Here is a 14202-nt window from a genome sequence, read left to right on the forward strand (position 1 = left end):
ATAAAATTTCATCGAAACAAACATAATTTTTTATGCACTAGTATGGGGAAAACAAACACATGTAGGTATAAAAAAATAATCTAATGAAGTTAATTAAAATAATCAAGGTACTAGAAAATAAAACATTCCTTCCATGCTCTCTCCAAGCCCCCTTCTACCCCTATGATGAATCTTCTGATGCAACCTCGATGCCCCTTCATAATGCTACCCAAGTCATGGGATCCATTGTTTGCCTTGACTCTCCATCCTACAACACTCCACCAGCCATATCCATGACCAAGGGAGTTGCAAGATGGGAAGCCAAGGGAAACGAGTCGTCGTTGTTCCATCAGGCACTGGCAGAGAACTCACCTTGGTAATGAGACTCTCATAATTGAGCACAACCTTCGGCACTAGGGAAGGAGAACTCAACTTGGTGATAAGATGTAACACATTGAGAGCATGTGTCAGTGTGATGGAGCTCGCCACCAGATTGAGTTCCTTGTCCACCATCGAATGTTGTGCTTGATTGAGCTCACCGCCAAGTTGAGTTCCCTCTTAAAACAAGCAATTCCTTGATAACCCCGCCAGTGCCTTGAAATTGCAATGAAGAAAGAAATTCCTTGATAGCCAACCATGTTACAGGATGGGGAGCCAAGGGAAACGGGTCGATGTTGTTTCATGAGGCACTGGGAGAGAACTCAACTTGGTGTTGAGCCTCTTGTAATTGTGCACAACCTTCAGCATTGGGGAAGGAACTCAACTTGGTGATCAGCTCTAACACACTGATAGCATGCGTCAGGGTGCTGGAGCTCACCACCATATTGAGTTCCCTATCTGCTGTCGAATGTTGTGCTTGATTGAACTCACCTCCAAGATGAGTTCCCTCTTCCAATGCCTTGAAAGAAGTTGCTATGAAAAAGGTTATTTCAAATATGAGGTGCTCGTATTGTCCCATGCATATGAGGAGTTCGAAGTCAAAATTATAAGAAAGTCCTACCTACGATAGCACTACAAGGTGCTTGTATTGTCCCTTGCATACAAGGCACCAGGTCAAAAGTGTAAGAAAGTGCTAACAAGGGAAAAAAGTGACACCCAGTCCTGCCATAGTGGTGGTGTTGACAAGTGCTAAAAGTGTTTAAAGAAGTGTCACAAAGACAAAGTGCTAGCATCTTTGTATGTAATCTATTTTGTTAAATGTTTGCTTTGCATGTTATTTATTTCAATTTCGATGTAATACTATTATCGCAAAAACTATCAGGGATGTAATTTCTTTTGTTTCAATTTCAATGTAGTATCATTATCGCCAAAACTATTATTGCTATTACTTTGGTAGTGAAAGTGGCTCTAAAGAAGAACAAATGGCATATTTATGCCCTCGTTTACATTTTACTACAACCATAGGGATCATTGCACAAGAAATTGTTGAAAAAATTATTGTTATTTTTGTGAAAATGGTTCCAATAACTAGTGCGGTGGTTTAGAATTATAATAACTCCAATAACCAGCGCGGTGGTTGCAAGGAAACTATACTAAATTGCAAATGTCTACATTTTCCTTAGCTTGGAAATAAAATAGCTCCAAGAGCGTGTGCGGTGGTTGAGAAATTGTTGCACAAGGAGTAATACGACTAAAATATCTCCAAAATAATACTATTTTCCTTGGTTTAGATCTAAAATAGCTCCAACATTCAGCACGGTGGTTGCAGATATGGACCTTGAGGGGTCCCCTTTAGAGATTGACATGCCACAATGGTCTTCATGCCAACATGGTGGTCTCTCCATGCCAACATCATTGCTTGAACCAGCACGGTGGTCAGCAAAAAAAGGCGTGTGATGTAGTCAGAGCAGCAATCTCTGTGCTCATGAGTACATGCATATAGTGCCATGTGTCAAGCTCTGCACTATTGACCATTAGAATCATGATTAGGTTAGCTCAAACAGTAGTTAGGGCTAGAATAGGTAGGTACTGGCAACGGAATGCATTTTTGTTGGTTGAGGATTACCTGTAACCCCCACAAAATATAGCCTTTAGTAAATCCCAAACAACCACCGTGCTTGTTTTAGTAAATCCCAATCAAACTTCTCTCCAAACAAGGGAAAATGTAAATCCCAAATAGTATACTAATCTCAAACAACCACGGAGCTTGTTTTAGTGACAATGACTATGCATGAGGGACCATCTAATTCAGAGGTTCAGATTAGCATTCAGTTGGAATCAAACTATAATAACAATGACTGTGCATGAGGGACCATCTAATTCACAAGCTCATATTAGAATTGAGTCGGAATCAGACTGTAATAACAATGATTGTGCATGAGGGACCATCTAATTCATAGGCTCAGATTAGCATTGAGCCAGAAGTAACTTCCCTTGTGCAATCTCTGAACAGTTCTGGCTTTGCAAACTGCATCTTGCGTGATCCTTCAGGTGCCTTTTTGGACTCAGCTAGCTTCATCAAGGGTGGCTCCTCTGTTACCAAATCTCGGACTTGTCATCTTAATTGCTCTTATACCAATCCAGTAGATTGTCGTCTTTCTTGGTGGTTGGCCCCTGCAGTTTTGTACCCACATGGGTGATTATACTAATTTATGGGCATACCAACAGGTCATCCTCCACAATGTGCCCCATGGAGGTACTAAGCATTTTTCCCATCAATTAGGTGTGTCTTTTGGTTGAGGAGAAGCTCACGTAGTGTACTTATGAATGATTACTTGCTTGCATGTATGTGTAGAACAAAATTTTGATATTTTTGAATAGATTTTTATATCCTATACTATTCAAAATGCATGCTTCACATGCAAGATAGCACTTGTAATGCTTTAACGGTCTCGTTCCAAATATTTATTTCATATTTTTTTGGTCTCATGTTCAAGTTTGGAATGTGTACTACAATTTGAAGACAAAGTTTGTCAAATTTCATTGAGCAATGCATAAGTTATGGGACAAACAAGATACCTATATACAAAATGCCCTAAACCTCAACAAAAATGGCTACACCCAAACAAACATTGACCCTGGAGCATAGTTTTGATATTGCATTGGGATTGCTTTTCTTGGGGGGTGGGGGGGGGGGCTAAAGAGTTGCTTAAGGGGCTCACTTAAAACTATGTGACTATCACGTGAGTTCAATAGAAGCTATTATTAAATTCATTCTTTGGGTGTAAATTTGCCTGGAGTTTAATTACATAGGGGAATTTTCAATTATAGAAAATAATTGCATAAGGATTGTGGGATAGGTTCTGGAGAGATTGAAGCTACCTTCAAGGAAACAGTGCTATGCTTAACTATTTGCAGACATGATACATGGGACAATATCATATTTGTGTATGTTGTAAAAGATAAAGTGGATCACTTGATGGGAATTCTTAGTCTTTTCTATGAGGCTTCAAGTTTGACTTGTAGCTAGAAGAAAATTTTTGTTGTATGGTCTAGTGTTAATGGTTGAGATGATTTGATATAAAGATTTTTCTTACATTGAGTTAGGAGAGGAGAGATCATGTGGCATTTAGGAGTTGCATTGGGGGTGATTTCATTAGGAAATGTTATGACTAGTTCCATGATAAGCTAAGGGGATAACCTCCAAACATGGCATGGTCAATCTTTGGTGTAAAACGACAAGCTTTCAGTGAGCCAATATGTGCTAAGTGTGCTACAAGTGTTTTGGCATTAGTGTGGGCTATAAAAAAAATGCATTGGTTGGAATTGGCGAAGCTTTTTAGGAGGTTTGTTTAAGTTGAAGCTGGTCACAGAAAGAGGATGCATATCATCTTGTGGAAAGCACTCAAGTTTCCAAATTCTAGGGTGGAGTGCATCTAGTAGATGTGTGTAGCCAAAATGTGCTCTGTTGTGCAAATGGTTGCCTAAGTTTTTTTATTGTAATGCTCCATGGGTAGAGATAGTGCTTACACTACGCACGGGATAAAGATCCCTCCTACAAAGTGCATCTTCCAAACAATGCCATAAGCTTCTCGATATTAGGCAATCCCAAAACAGATGCTTCATTGTTTCCAATACACACTTACATAGTAGACACACGAGAGATATCTTCACCCACTTTACCAAATGGCCTCTAGTTGATATCCAATTGAACATCAGTTTCCACAAACATAATTTCACCTTCCCACCACCCAATAATGACCAAATATCATCGAGATGACTCTACCACCATGCCTCCTTCAGGTGGGATATCCATTTCTCATTGAGCCTAGACAATAAAGAACTCTCAACAATTACAACCGTGTACATTGTCCAAGACACAATTTCCTCAATGGGCACCTCGAGCCCGTTCTCATGGCCTCACAATGGATTTTCTTTTTCTTTTCGAGGATGTATTTGTCAGGATTTCGTGAAGATAGCTAATGTGGCAGTGAGCACTGAGAAGAGAGTGCTTGTTTGAGGATGTTAATGTGGGACTTCCTAAGCTATTCCCCCAAATACTTGATTTGATTAGGTGTTGGGAACTGACACCCTATCATGAAGTTGAATACATCCTATGAAATTTTGGCAAAGGCTATGGTAATGAGGATTTGAGATCTATGCATGGTAGTTGTTGTGGATATATAGTAGAATGGGTTTATGAAGGTTTGAGAACATTCTTCGAAAACACCCTAAATTTGTTGGAAGCTATGGATTATGCTTACTCCTCAGGGCATAGAGATGTCTCCAATGACCATTGGCTAGGGCTCACAACATAGTTTGATGGCCAATTATCAGGCACACAACTCATGACCACCCACAAAGGAATCATTTCCTCCTGAGCCAACCCAAATACTATCGTGATGGCCTCCAAAGGCTTTCGATCTACCTGCAATCTACTAAACAAAAATCCCATAGCTAGGTCCAAAGTCTTATACCTTTGCAATGCACCTTTTGGAAGATTAAGCTCAACGAGTAGTTTCCCATCCCAAGTTATGGGCCTCCCCCACCATAAATTGTCTAACAGGCTAGCATCCCATGAAGATTTATTCTCCCCCTTCAACTAACATACGACTTGATATATTTCCAGACAAAAACTAATCCCATACCCAAATCTAAGCCCTTATTTTGACATGGAAGAAAGACATCAACTTTTTATACCAACCTAGATCATCCCTTGTGCCAACTTCCACACCTCTTCCATTAGTGATGTACCATTTAACAATGATGTTGTTGGGTGATCTGTAGGGGTTATCGGTTGTTGTGGGAGAAGGGATCCCTTATATTCAATTGGATTGATGCTTAGCAATCTGTAATCAATACTCTTTTGGTACTACAGAGCATAGTTGGAGGGTTGTGGGTGCATTAAGCAACTTGGCCCTGAAATGCTCAGGGGGAGAGCCCTTTTTTTCATCTCCCCCGCAGCGGTGAATTGCCAAAGATTGGCACCGTTATTGACGGAGCTTTTCGTGAGAACGTTGCAGACTTTAGAAAATTTTGCTAGGATGAAGCATTTGGGTCAGAGCAGGAGCATGCTCTTAAAGTTCGAGCTGCAAATCCTGGCGCCAACGGTGCTTTAGCTTGTCTCGAAATTTGTGTGATTCTCGCATTAGACAAATTATGTGTAGTGGCCCTAAGAGCCCATTCCCGCATTGGGCCAAGCTAGCAAAAATGCTAGGAGCTTGGCAAATCGAAGAAAACCATTGGAAAGTGTTCCCACGAGGCTGTAGTAGCATGTCAGGCATTGATTTGTGCATGAACATGGAATGGGAGAGCTGTAATGAGCCGTGGCCAACGGGAACCGCAGCAGAGCAAGCATGAGCGAGCGTTGGCGAATGTTGGCATATTTCACACTACGGGAAAGTGCTCTAAGAAACGAAGACATGTGAATGCGTTGCTTGGAAGAAGGAAGAAGGGGGGCAGGTAAGATCACGGACGGGGAGAGCGAGGAAGGGAAGGGCAATAATGGAGGGGGGGGGCGAGAGGCGTGTGAGGCGAGTTCACGTGAGGGGTGTGCGCCGTCGCATCTACAAAATCCGTCACATGAAACCCAATGCTGAGTGATCTCATCGGGGGGCTCCCCTGAGGGAGCCCTTGCAAAACAAAGATATCACAGCTCTCTTCGTTGCATGCAGCAGCCTTTGATTCTTCATCGTCTTCTTCCTCCATCGCCCACCTCTGCCCATCTCTGCCCATCTCCTCTCGTACTGCTCTCCTTCCCTTGTCCTCCTCCTCCTCCTCCTCGCATTCTACCTCCCATCTCATCCCTCCCATTCCCTCCATCCCTCCTCCTCCTCCTCCTCCTCCATCATGGTTAAGCTCCGTGATTGGTGGCCTCCCGAATCCCTCCTCCATCACCCCCCTCCCTCCCCTTCCCCCTCTCCCTCCTCCCCCTCCCCCTCTCCTGCCGCCTTGCGCCTCTCCGAAGTCGCCGCCGCCCTCAACTCCCTCCCCATTACCCACTCTTCCAGTAGCACTGCCGATGCTCCTACCCCTCCCCCCCATCGTATAACCCCCCCTTCTCCCTCTCGCCCCATCGTTCGGCTTGCTAACTCCCATGATCATAAGGAAGAGCTGCTGCGAAGCTTGATGCACAGGTCTGCGTCGTCCAGCGATTTGCAGCTGAAACCCCCCGGAGGTCCTACGCTGCAAACCAGTTGTCGGAGCTCCAAATCAGGCAGTGCTGGGTCCGATCGCCCCGTGAAAAAGGGTGCCTTAAGTGAACTTCAAGAGAAACCAATTCACAAAGACTCTCTAACGCGCAGGGAGATACATATCTATTCGGAGAGGCAAAGACGAAAGGGTATGACCCATCTGTATGGCACATTGCACGCTTTGCTACCTGAAGCCAAGCCGAAGGTAACGCATCTTGAGCGCTTGGCTTTCTGTCCGTACTCATTCACGTGCTAGAACTGTTATGCCCCTAGTTTAGTTTATTTTTCGTGTAATCCATATCTGCCAGAGAGGAGTATCAGCTGTTTCTGCAAGTTGGAGGATACTCTGACGCTTGTTATTGGAATTTCAAATCTGTCGATGCTTTAAAGATGTGGTCAGAGGGAAACTCCTGTTTACAGGGTTAACCGTTATGGATACATGTGCTCTTCTCAATCAATCTCCCCGGATTTATCTTACTGCATATATTTCTCAAAGCTGTAGGGGATTCTCTCGATACCACATTGATTTTCTTGTACTCTTATCGCGCTGGATCAGACGGACAGGTGCACAGTCTTGACAGATGCCATGAATTATATCCTTTCGCTTCGGAAGAAACTCGAAACTCTAGGGCGCCAGAAATCGGAACTCCTTTCTTCTTTAGGTGATCACCTGAATCTTGATTCTGGCTTTGGCGCCGATGGCGTAAGTGCAAGCACTTCCTCGCATGAGCTCAGCGATGACGTGAAGGAACAGTTTTTGGCAGCAGCCGATGTTGCAGTGAGATTCTTTTGTAGGGATGCGTTCATCACGCTCAACAGCCCGAAGAAGAGAGGTGTGTGGTCAGGGATCTTACAGATTTTGCATGAAAAAGACTTCGAACTACTCAATGTAACGCTATCAACGAGTAATGACACCGATTATCATTGTATTCATGCTAAGGTGAGGTGAAGTTCCGCTTCGTCATCAGTCTGTGTCTGACTGGAACCCTTGTTCATGTGCTAGTCTCGTTCACTAGACCCGAACATACTTGGCGGTTAAGCCTCTTGATATCGGGAATCTGTTTGCTATTCGCGTCCGTTTCATTGTAGGGTTTGAGAGGTTAGATTTTCTACCCTGAACAGAATATATATTGTGCTGGTCTCTTGTAAACTGAGAGGGTGTGACAATTTGTCTTACAGATCCCAGCCGTGTCCGAGTTGCAGAGCGACGAGCTGCAAAAGACGTTGCAAGATCTGGTGCTCAGCCATGCATTCCTTGATTGAATAAATTATGGAGGACACGAATTTGACCTTATATGATTCTCTGGGTCTAGCAGTATCCAGTATCGGTGAAATTGGGTACTGTGAGGGACCTGACCGGCTAGATGACCTGCAGGAGCCCAAGAAGTTACAAAAAAGGGGGACCTTACGGTGATCCCTCTTGATGATGTAGCTAAAAAATGTATGTGTTTGTGGCATTTTAAGCAGGCAAAATGATGTAGCTGAACCCATGCAATATGTCTCTGTGCGTATGATACAATTCAAGAAGGAAGCTAATCAGGGGGGATGTAATACCGAAATTTCAAGAAAAGGTGGCAAGTCGACGTTGTACACGTTAGGGATCCGAGTTAGTTTCAGCAGCAGAAGGAATGTATACGTAAATGTGGGGTTTTGCGACATCATCCTCGGTGCAGATGATTACTTGATGATATAGTTGGAAAGTGTGCAGAAGAATGATTCTCAGAAGGAAAGTGTTTGGCAAGGGCGAGATGGATTACCATAGTCTGGAATCGTTGCCCAATGGTGTTATACGTTACGGAGGTGAAGCTTACATTATTTCAGGAAGTTGAGGAGAAATGGTGAGACAACTCCTCGCTTCAAATTTCGTATATATATGTGCGTTGAAACAGTTTTTGGTAACCAACTGCGCTCTTGACCCAAAAAATGTAGCCAGACGATTACAGCTCTATCAAAGCTGAGATGATACAGTCGCTAGAGAACGTACGATGTAGAACCCGTTCTTCCATCCCTATGTTGTCAACCCCCAAAAACGTAGCGATGATGAGCATGTTGTGTAGGAACTATCTTACTGGAAAGAAGCCTAAGATAGAGGTATATGCCGAAGTAATTCCATTGTTACTTGCAACATCCGAGTGGATGAGATGTTGAAATTGAGTGTGTAAAAACTCAAGTGAGGCTGATTCGACTCCAAGAGAGAAAATTAGAAAGACTTATTGTTGATGACAACGAGTACTGAACCCTTGCAAAGCTATGCCCGGGCAAAGATATATAACCATCCTCAACAACTCCCGATATGTGATTGTTAAATTGCTAATCAATTCACCTTGCATACTTGGATTGAATTATGAAATTTTGGCTAAGTCTTAACCCATAAGTCTTCACCCATGCCTCTGAGGCCTTCCATATTCTTAACCCATGGCTGTGAGACCTTTCATCTCTTCCTTTGATTCTTAGCCTTCCATCTCCTCCTTCCTCTCGAAGGTGACCTTCCATCTCCTCCATTCCATTGACCTTGTATCTCCTCCTTGCTCGTAAAGCTGCCTCTTGTCTTTCCACCTCCCCAAAGCTTGTGTCTTGTCTTTCCACCTCCTCCCCGCTCCAAGCCTCCATCCAAGAGCTCCTTCTTTGTGACACGTGGTAGGCTCTTCTCCTCTAACCTACCATGTGACCTCTCTTTCTTTTTTGAGGTGTATGTGGTTAATAGGTTAAAGATGACATTGAGCCCTCAATCAACTTATCAACGCATGTTTTATAACTTGAGGCAAATGAATGTTCATTGATGTGGACATTTACCAATTTGGTATGGGCTCCTTAGTATACTCCTTAATCTTTGTATATGTGATGTTAATGTAACCATAAGGAATTTGGGAAGTGCACATGCACTAATGAAGAGGCATGTGGAGAGAGGAAAGTTCTCATGTAGTGTAAAGTAAGGGGCGTATATGCTTGACTACGATGGATAAACCAAGACATTCTTTGGTCACCCACTGGTTGTCATAACTAAGCAAGTATAGTGAAGATGGAAAAGAAATGGTTTTGCTTATAATGTCACTCGTGTATTATTGGGCCTCTAGAAGCATGTTCATATCCTTTAGTAGCAATAGTACAACAAGTTGTGCACACAATTTTCTTTGGAAAAGAAGAGAAGCATTAAATTAACTAGATATAAGCATTGAAAAGGCAATAAATGTCTATATAACCATCGATAGAAACATCAATATGTTCATTTGTAGAATCTACTACTACTACTACTTTATACAACAATTGTTTGACCGTTTTGTATACATTATAACAAGCGGGCACAAGATTAGATTTTTTGATTAATAGATGTGGTCAAGCACCACAAATGTGGGAGAGCAACACCGAACTTGTTTTGATTGAATACATGAGAAAGAAGTTATGTGAGTGTGCATGATGTAAGGGTGTCATAAGAAGACGATTTCAGAAGCTAATAAACATATTTGAGAATTTAGGTGCAAGAACACGTGCATAACAATGACAATGTATGAGAATTAGTATTTTCACATGCCAAAGTCATTAACTTTGCGTGATGATTGATGTTTATTTCAATGTATGTATATTCCATTTTAGAGGCAAATGAACAGGAATGAAATGAAAAGTGACACTTTGCGGAGAAAAGGCACGAGGGAAGCCCAAGAATGTGAACATGTATTGAATGACCAAGCTAATGCAATGCATGATGATACATGCATATTTTGTTCCAAATCCAAGGAATAAATATGAGAGAGGATCTTCCAAGAGATGGAGAGTAGTTAGAATTGCACCAATAGGGTTTAGGTGGATTGACTAAGAGTTTAGGCAACCACAATGTTAGACACAAGATCTAACACTTCCTATCTTGCTCAAGTCATCTCATACTGAATCTACAGACTATCTGTGCATGGTGTGACATAAGTATCACCTCTCTCTTTAGTTTTTGGCAAGGGACCTTATGGATTGTAGTAAGGGATGTGTTCACCAAGACATATGTCGTCAAAGTGAGGCATGTGTTGTCTATGTTTCTTATGTTCTTGCCTTTGTGAATTCCTCTCACCCCCTTTCCCCTTCCTTCTCCATGCATTCTCTTCCCTTCCCCTCACTCCTTCCCTTCATCTCTCTCTCTCTCTCTCTCTCTCTCTCTATCTCTCTCTCTCTCTCTCTCTCTCTCCCTTCCCTCTTTAGGATTCACATTGTTGCAATTCTAGAAGCCATTGAAGTACACTATGGGCTACATGAGCTTGCATTGCTCCCACAACGAATTTGCATGTTTATAACTGAAGACTAAAAGTCAACTTTTCTAGCTTCAGGTGTACCATAAGTGGGAAGCGACCCATCGACCTGAAGAAAGAGGAGGCTATGACAAACTATGAACCCCTCTAAAGCACCCAATATTGATAAGTGACGAGGGAGTAGGAATTCAGCCCACTTGCAGGTTACCATTTTTGAAAAAGTAAGAATTTTGGATCTACTACTACAACGCTTGCTGCTCCTGCCATATACACCCTACATCCATGCCCATTCCTCATAGGTGCAAGTGGTTTGTTTTTTTGGCAATGCAGGAGAATGACTCTAATGTCATATACAAATTTCCCCGCTTCAACTTTCCCCTGTCTCGGCACATCATACGACCTCATTACCTAGATGAAAGACTACATCGATCGGTTCACACACCCATCATGAGGGGGATAGTTGGAGGATGCTTGTACCTGGAGTGCTTGAGTTCGAAGGTAGATTCAAGACTGAAGGTGGTGGTGCCTTCAAGTGTTACCAATATGGACCTATGTACCATATTGGTATGCTGATGCAGAACCGAACTTGGCAAAGTAGGAGCCACTAGTTGAAAAGCCAGGAAAAGACTTGACGACAACAAAGTGTTCAAGAGAGCTATGACACGAGAGCTATTAGAGCATCTTCATCGACAGATTTAGATCTAGCCAATGTGGGTTGGTTAGAGAGGGTGTTGTAGTAGGGTTGGTCACCTCCCCAACTATGAGCCCCCAAATGATGAGTGCATCGGGGGAGTGGACCATAAAACTATAGGATGGGACTTGGAGCTACCACATGGCTAGCACATGGGCTACCATGTGGGAAGCTGAGAGAGAAAGGAAGAACCTGGCAGAGGAGTTCCACCATGGGAGGAAGATCTAATAGAGACTGCCTATAGATGGAGAGAACAGAATTGCATAGGGAAACCAGTAAGCAAGGGTTGCATGGCCATGAAGATGATGGCAACAAGGCACAAAACCTACACAAAATGTGTATGGAATGTTTGGAGCAATTCCAAAGTCTTCAAGAGCGAGGTGGAACAGGTGCAGCAAGGTTGTGGGACCATATTCACAAATTTGGGGCTGGAAATGGCTCCAAGATTAGGCTCGAATATCGGCAAGCCTACTTGCCATGTGGCTAGGCAGGGCCAACCAAAGCTTGGAAATGATCCGTATAGGGCTACTTATATGCCTCCCCCTCGAGTCGACTGCTGGTAGGGGGGAGTTGAGTCAACTCGTAGGGGCAACCAGTTGGCTATTTTTAGCAAGGGGTATGGCCTTATAAATGGGGCCGTTTGGGCCTCCTTTGGCATCACTTGGAGCAGCAATCCAAGAGAAGAAATGAATAATAGAAGGACCATCCTTGGGCCTAAACTGACAAGGGGAAGGAGACCTACAAGGGCTGCAAACTTAGCTCAAGGTAGTGCCCATTAAGGCTAGCTATCTGAATAGTAAGGGGGAAAAGATAACTGGACAAGAGAGTCTTCATAAGCTCAGAGGAGTGGACATGGGCTCAAAGATTTAGAGGTGCTTAGTAGATAGTAGGAGGACATTTTGGCAAGATTGGAGGACCACATTTTGCTAAGACTTTGGATCTACTTTTATATTGTGACCTATTTGTGGACTCACATAAATATATAAGTGTTGCTTCTATATCTGTCTTGTGGATGAATAGCCTATTTACTGGCCTACACACACATTTAGGTTTTTGAAGTGCACATAGTCAATGAAGTCCAATGAAACACATTCGTGTGTAATTCCTAGCCTCATCTATCAGTCTTCTACTGCAGGATACCCTTTCGTGGGATTTCCAATGTTAAAAAAATTGCTACCTTGTTGCACTCTTGATCATCCATTTCATGACTTCCCTAGTGTGGGTGCCGTAGATTGCCCTAGTTCTTACATAAGATAAGCCCCATCATCCAACTTACCTTGCGACCTACAAAATTGAGCTCCCTTTGAAAATTCATCTGAGTTGCAACTTCTATTGCTTAGACCATATCTTCTACATCTATGATGCTGATAGATCCCATGTTGCATCATCCTATGAAGCTTGCATTTTATAACTGGCTTGATTGAAGAGGCCAAGAGAAACTCTATTGACAATGATGCCCAACATACATATGATGAACTCTGCATTGATTGTATAGAAGTTCCCTTACTAGAGTGAATCTACTTTTCACTTGGAAGAAATACTAGATTAGAAAGCTTAATGATCAATGCCTCTTCGTTGCCAGCCAAGTAATCGTACTTCAAGATTGGAGTTCTTCAATTATCCATCAACTTCACCCCTTGGGGGGTTCACCTCACAAAATTTTTGTGTACCACGTGCATTCAAAAGGAAGGATATTTTAATTCAGCTTTGTTAAAATTTTTAATAGAATTACAATAACTAATTCAACTTTAGAAAAAAAATCACTTAGTTCACAAGTAAACAGGGGTGCGTTTATTGAGTCAAAAATTTTAGTTGAGACATTTTTTAAAAACCTCTTGAACAAACGTGATACATAGGGTTTCATACTAGTAGTGCACCCGCCAAGCTTCACCCATTGTGGAAAGATCCTTGAATTATAAAGTTTGGCGAGACTTCGCCATGGCAATAACTAAGAGTGCAAGAGGAGTGCAAATAGCAAAAAAATTAGAGAGGTCGATGAGAGAAGATTTTGGTAGAGTAATAGCATAGCTGTCTTAATCAGTAGGCGATGCCTTCCATCTCTACAACTCTTATAGCCTTTGCATAAAATTAAGGTGTTTGAATAGCGAATCAAAATGCACTGAGGAAAATCCATGCAAGAACCTTGTCCACTCACAAGGAATCCATAGTTGGACTCATTACTATTCTCATCATGATGAGGAATCCATGGTTGGACTCATTACTGCCCTCAGTATGAGGCATGTCAAAAGGAAATGGTTCAGCACAAATTGTGAAAGCTATAGACATAAATTAGAAGCTTCATATTTCCTTAAAGGTTTTATACTTGTTTTATATTCAAGCCAATTAAAAATCATAGGGAATCCCATGTCACTGAGCTAAATTTTGTATTCCACACGTTCAAACCAAAGAAAATTTTGGAATTGCTCAAAAAGTTCTTCGATCCTTGAATTGCCGAATGTAGCAATCATTCCAATACCACAAATTCAAAGTGAGCACAATATTGAAAATTTGTACATATGTGAATGTTGTGGGACATTCAAAACTAAGCAGTATTAGCATAAATGCTATCGTTTGATATGGGCTAAGATAGCAAGGTCATAGCACAAGCTGTATTTGTACTACTATGCAGGCATTATGCACACAACCTATGATTGGAATAAAATAACCTTGTATATTAGTGGCCATTGGACAAATTCAATGGTGTGTTTCACAAAAGTAAGCATACAATTGA

General features: G+C 42.2%; 1 protein-coding gene across 2 annotated transcripts; it reads left to right on the forward strand.

Annotated features, from left to right (window-relative positions):
* Nucleotides 1-5961: 5961 nt before the first annotated feature.
* On the forward strand, nucleotides 5962-8421 carry LOC147901343 (transcription factor MTB1-like). 2 transcript variants are annotated; one of them, XR_015541185.1, is made up of 4 exons: nucleotides 5962-6756; nucleotides 7108-7491; nucleotides 7731-7961; nucleotides 8033-8421. XR_015541185.1 is itself a non-coding variant. In XM_087376107.1 (3 exons), the coding sequence occupies exons 1-3, from the start codon at nucleotides 6208-6210 to the stop codon at nucleotides 7812-7814; spliced, it is 1017 nt and encodes a 338-aa protein (XP_087232233.1). In that variant the 5' UTR covers nucleotides 5962-6207; the 3' UTR covers nucleotides 7815-8421. The 2 variants fall into 2 exon arrangements, 1 of the variants encoding a protein (XP_087232233.1); XM_087376107.1 differs by having other exon boundaries at nucleotides 7731-8421.
* Nucleotides 8422-14202: the final 5781 nt, after the last annotated feature.

Source organism: Dipteris shenzhenensis, chromosome 6 (genome assembly GCF_047967505.1).
Source record: "Dipteris shenzhenensis isolate YYH24624 ecotype China chromosome 6, Dip_SZ_1.0, whole genome shotgun sequence".
Lineage (NCBI taxonomy): Eukaryota > Viridiplantae > Streptophyta > Polypodiopsida > Gleicheniales > Dipteridaceae > Dipteris > Dipteris shenzhenensis.

Excerpts from the sequence above, each read along its gene's own strand:
- LOC147901343 (XM_087376107.1), top strand. The coding sequence starts at position 6,208 with ATGGTTAAGCTCCGTGATTGGTGGCCTCCCGAATCCCTCCTCCATCAC. Across the intron at positions 6,757-7,107 it reads TACCTGAAGCCAAGCCGAAG|ACGGACAGGTGCACAGTCTT; the intron begins GTAACGCATCTT and ends GCGCTGGATCAG. Across the intron at positions 7,492-7,730 it reads ATCATTGTATTCATGCTAAG|ATCCCAGCCGTGTCCGAGTT; the intron begins GTGAGGTGAAGT and ends TTTGTCTTACAG.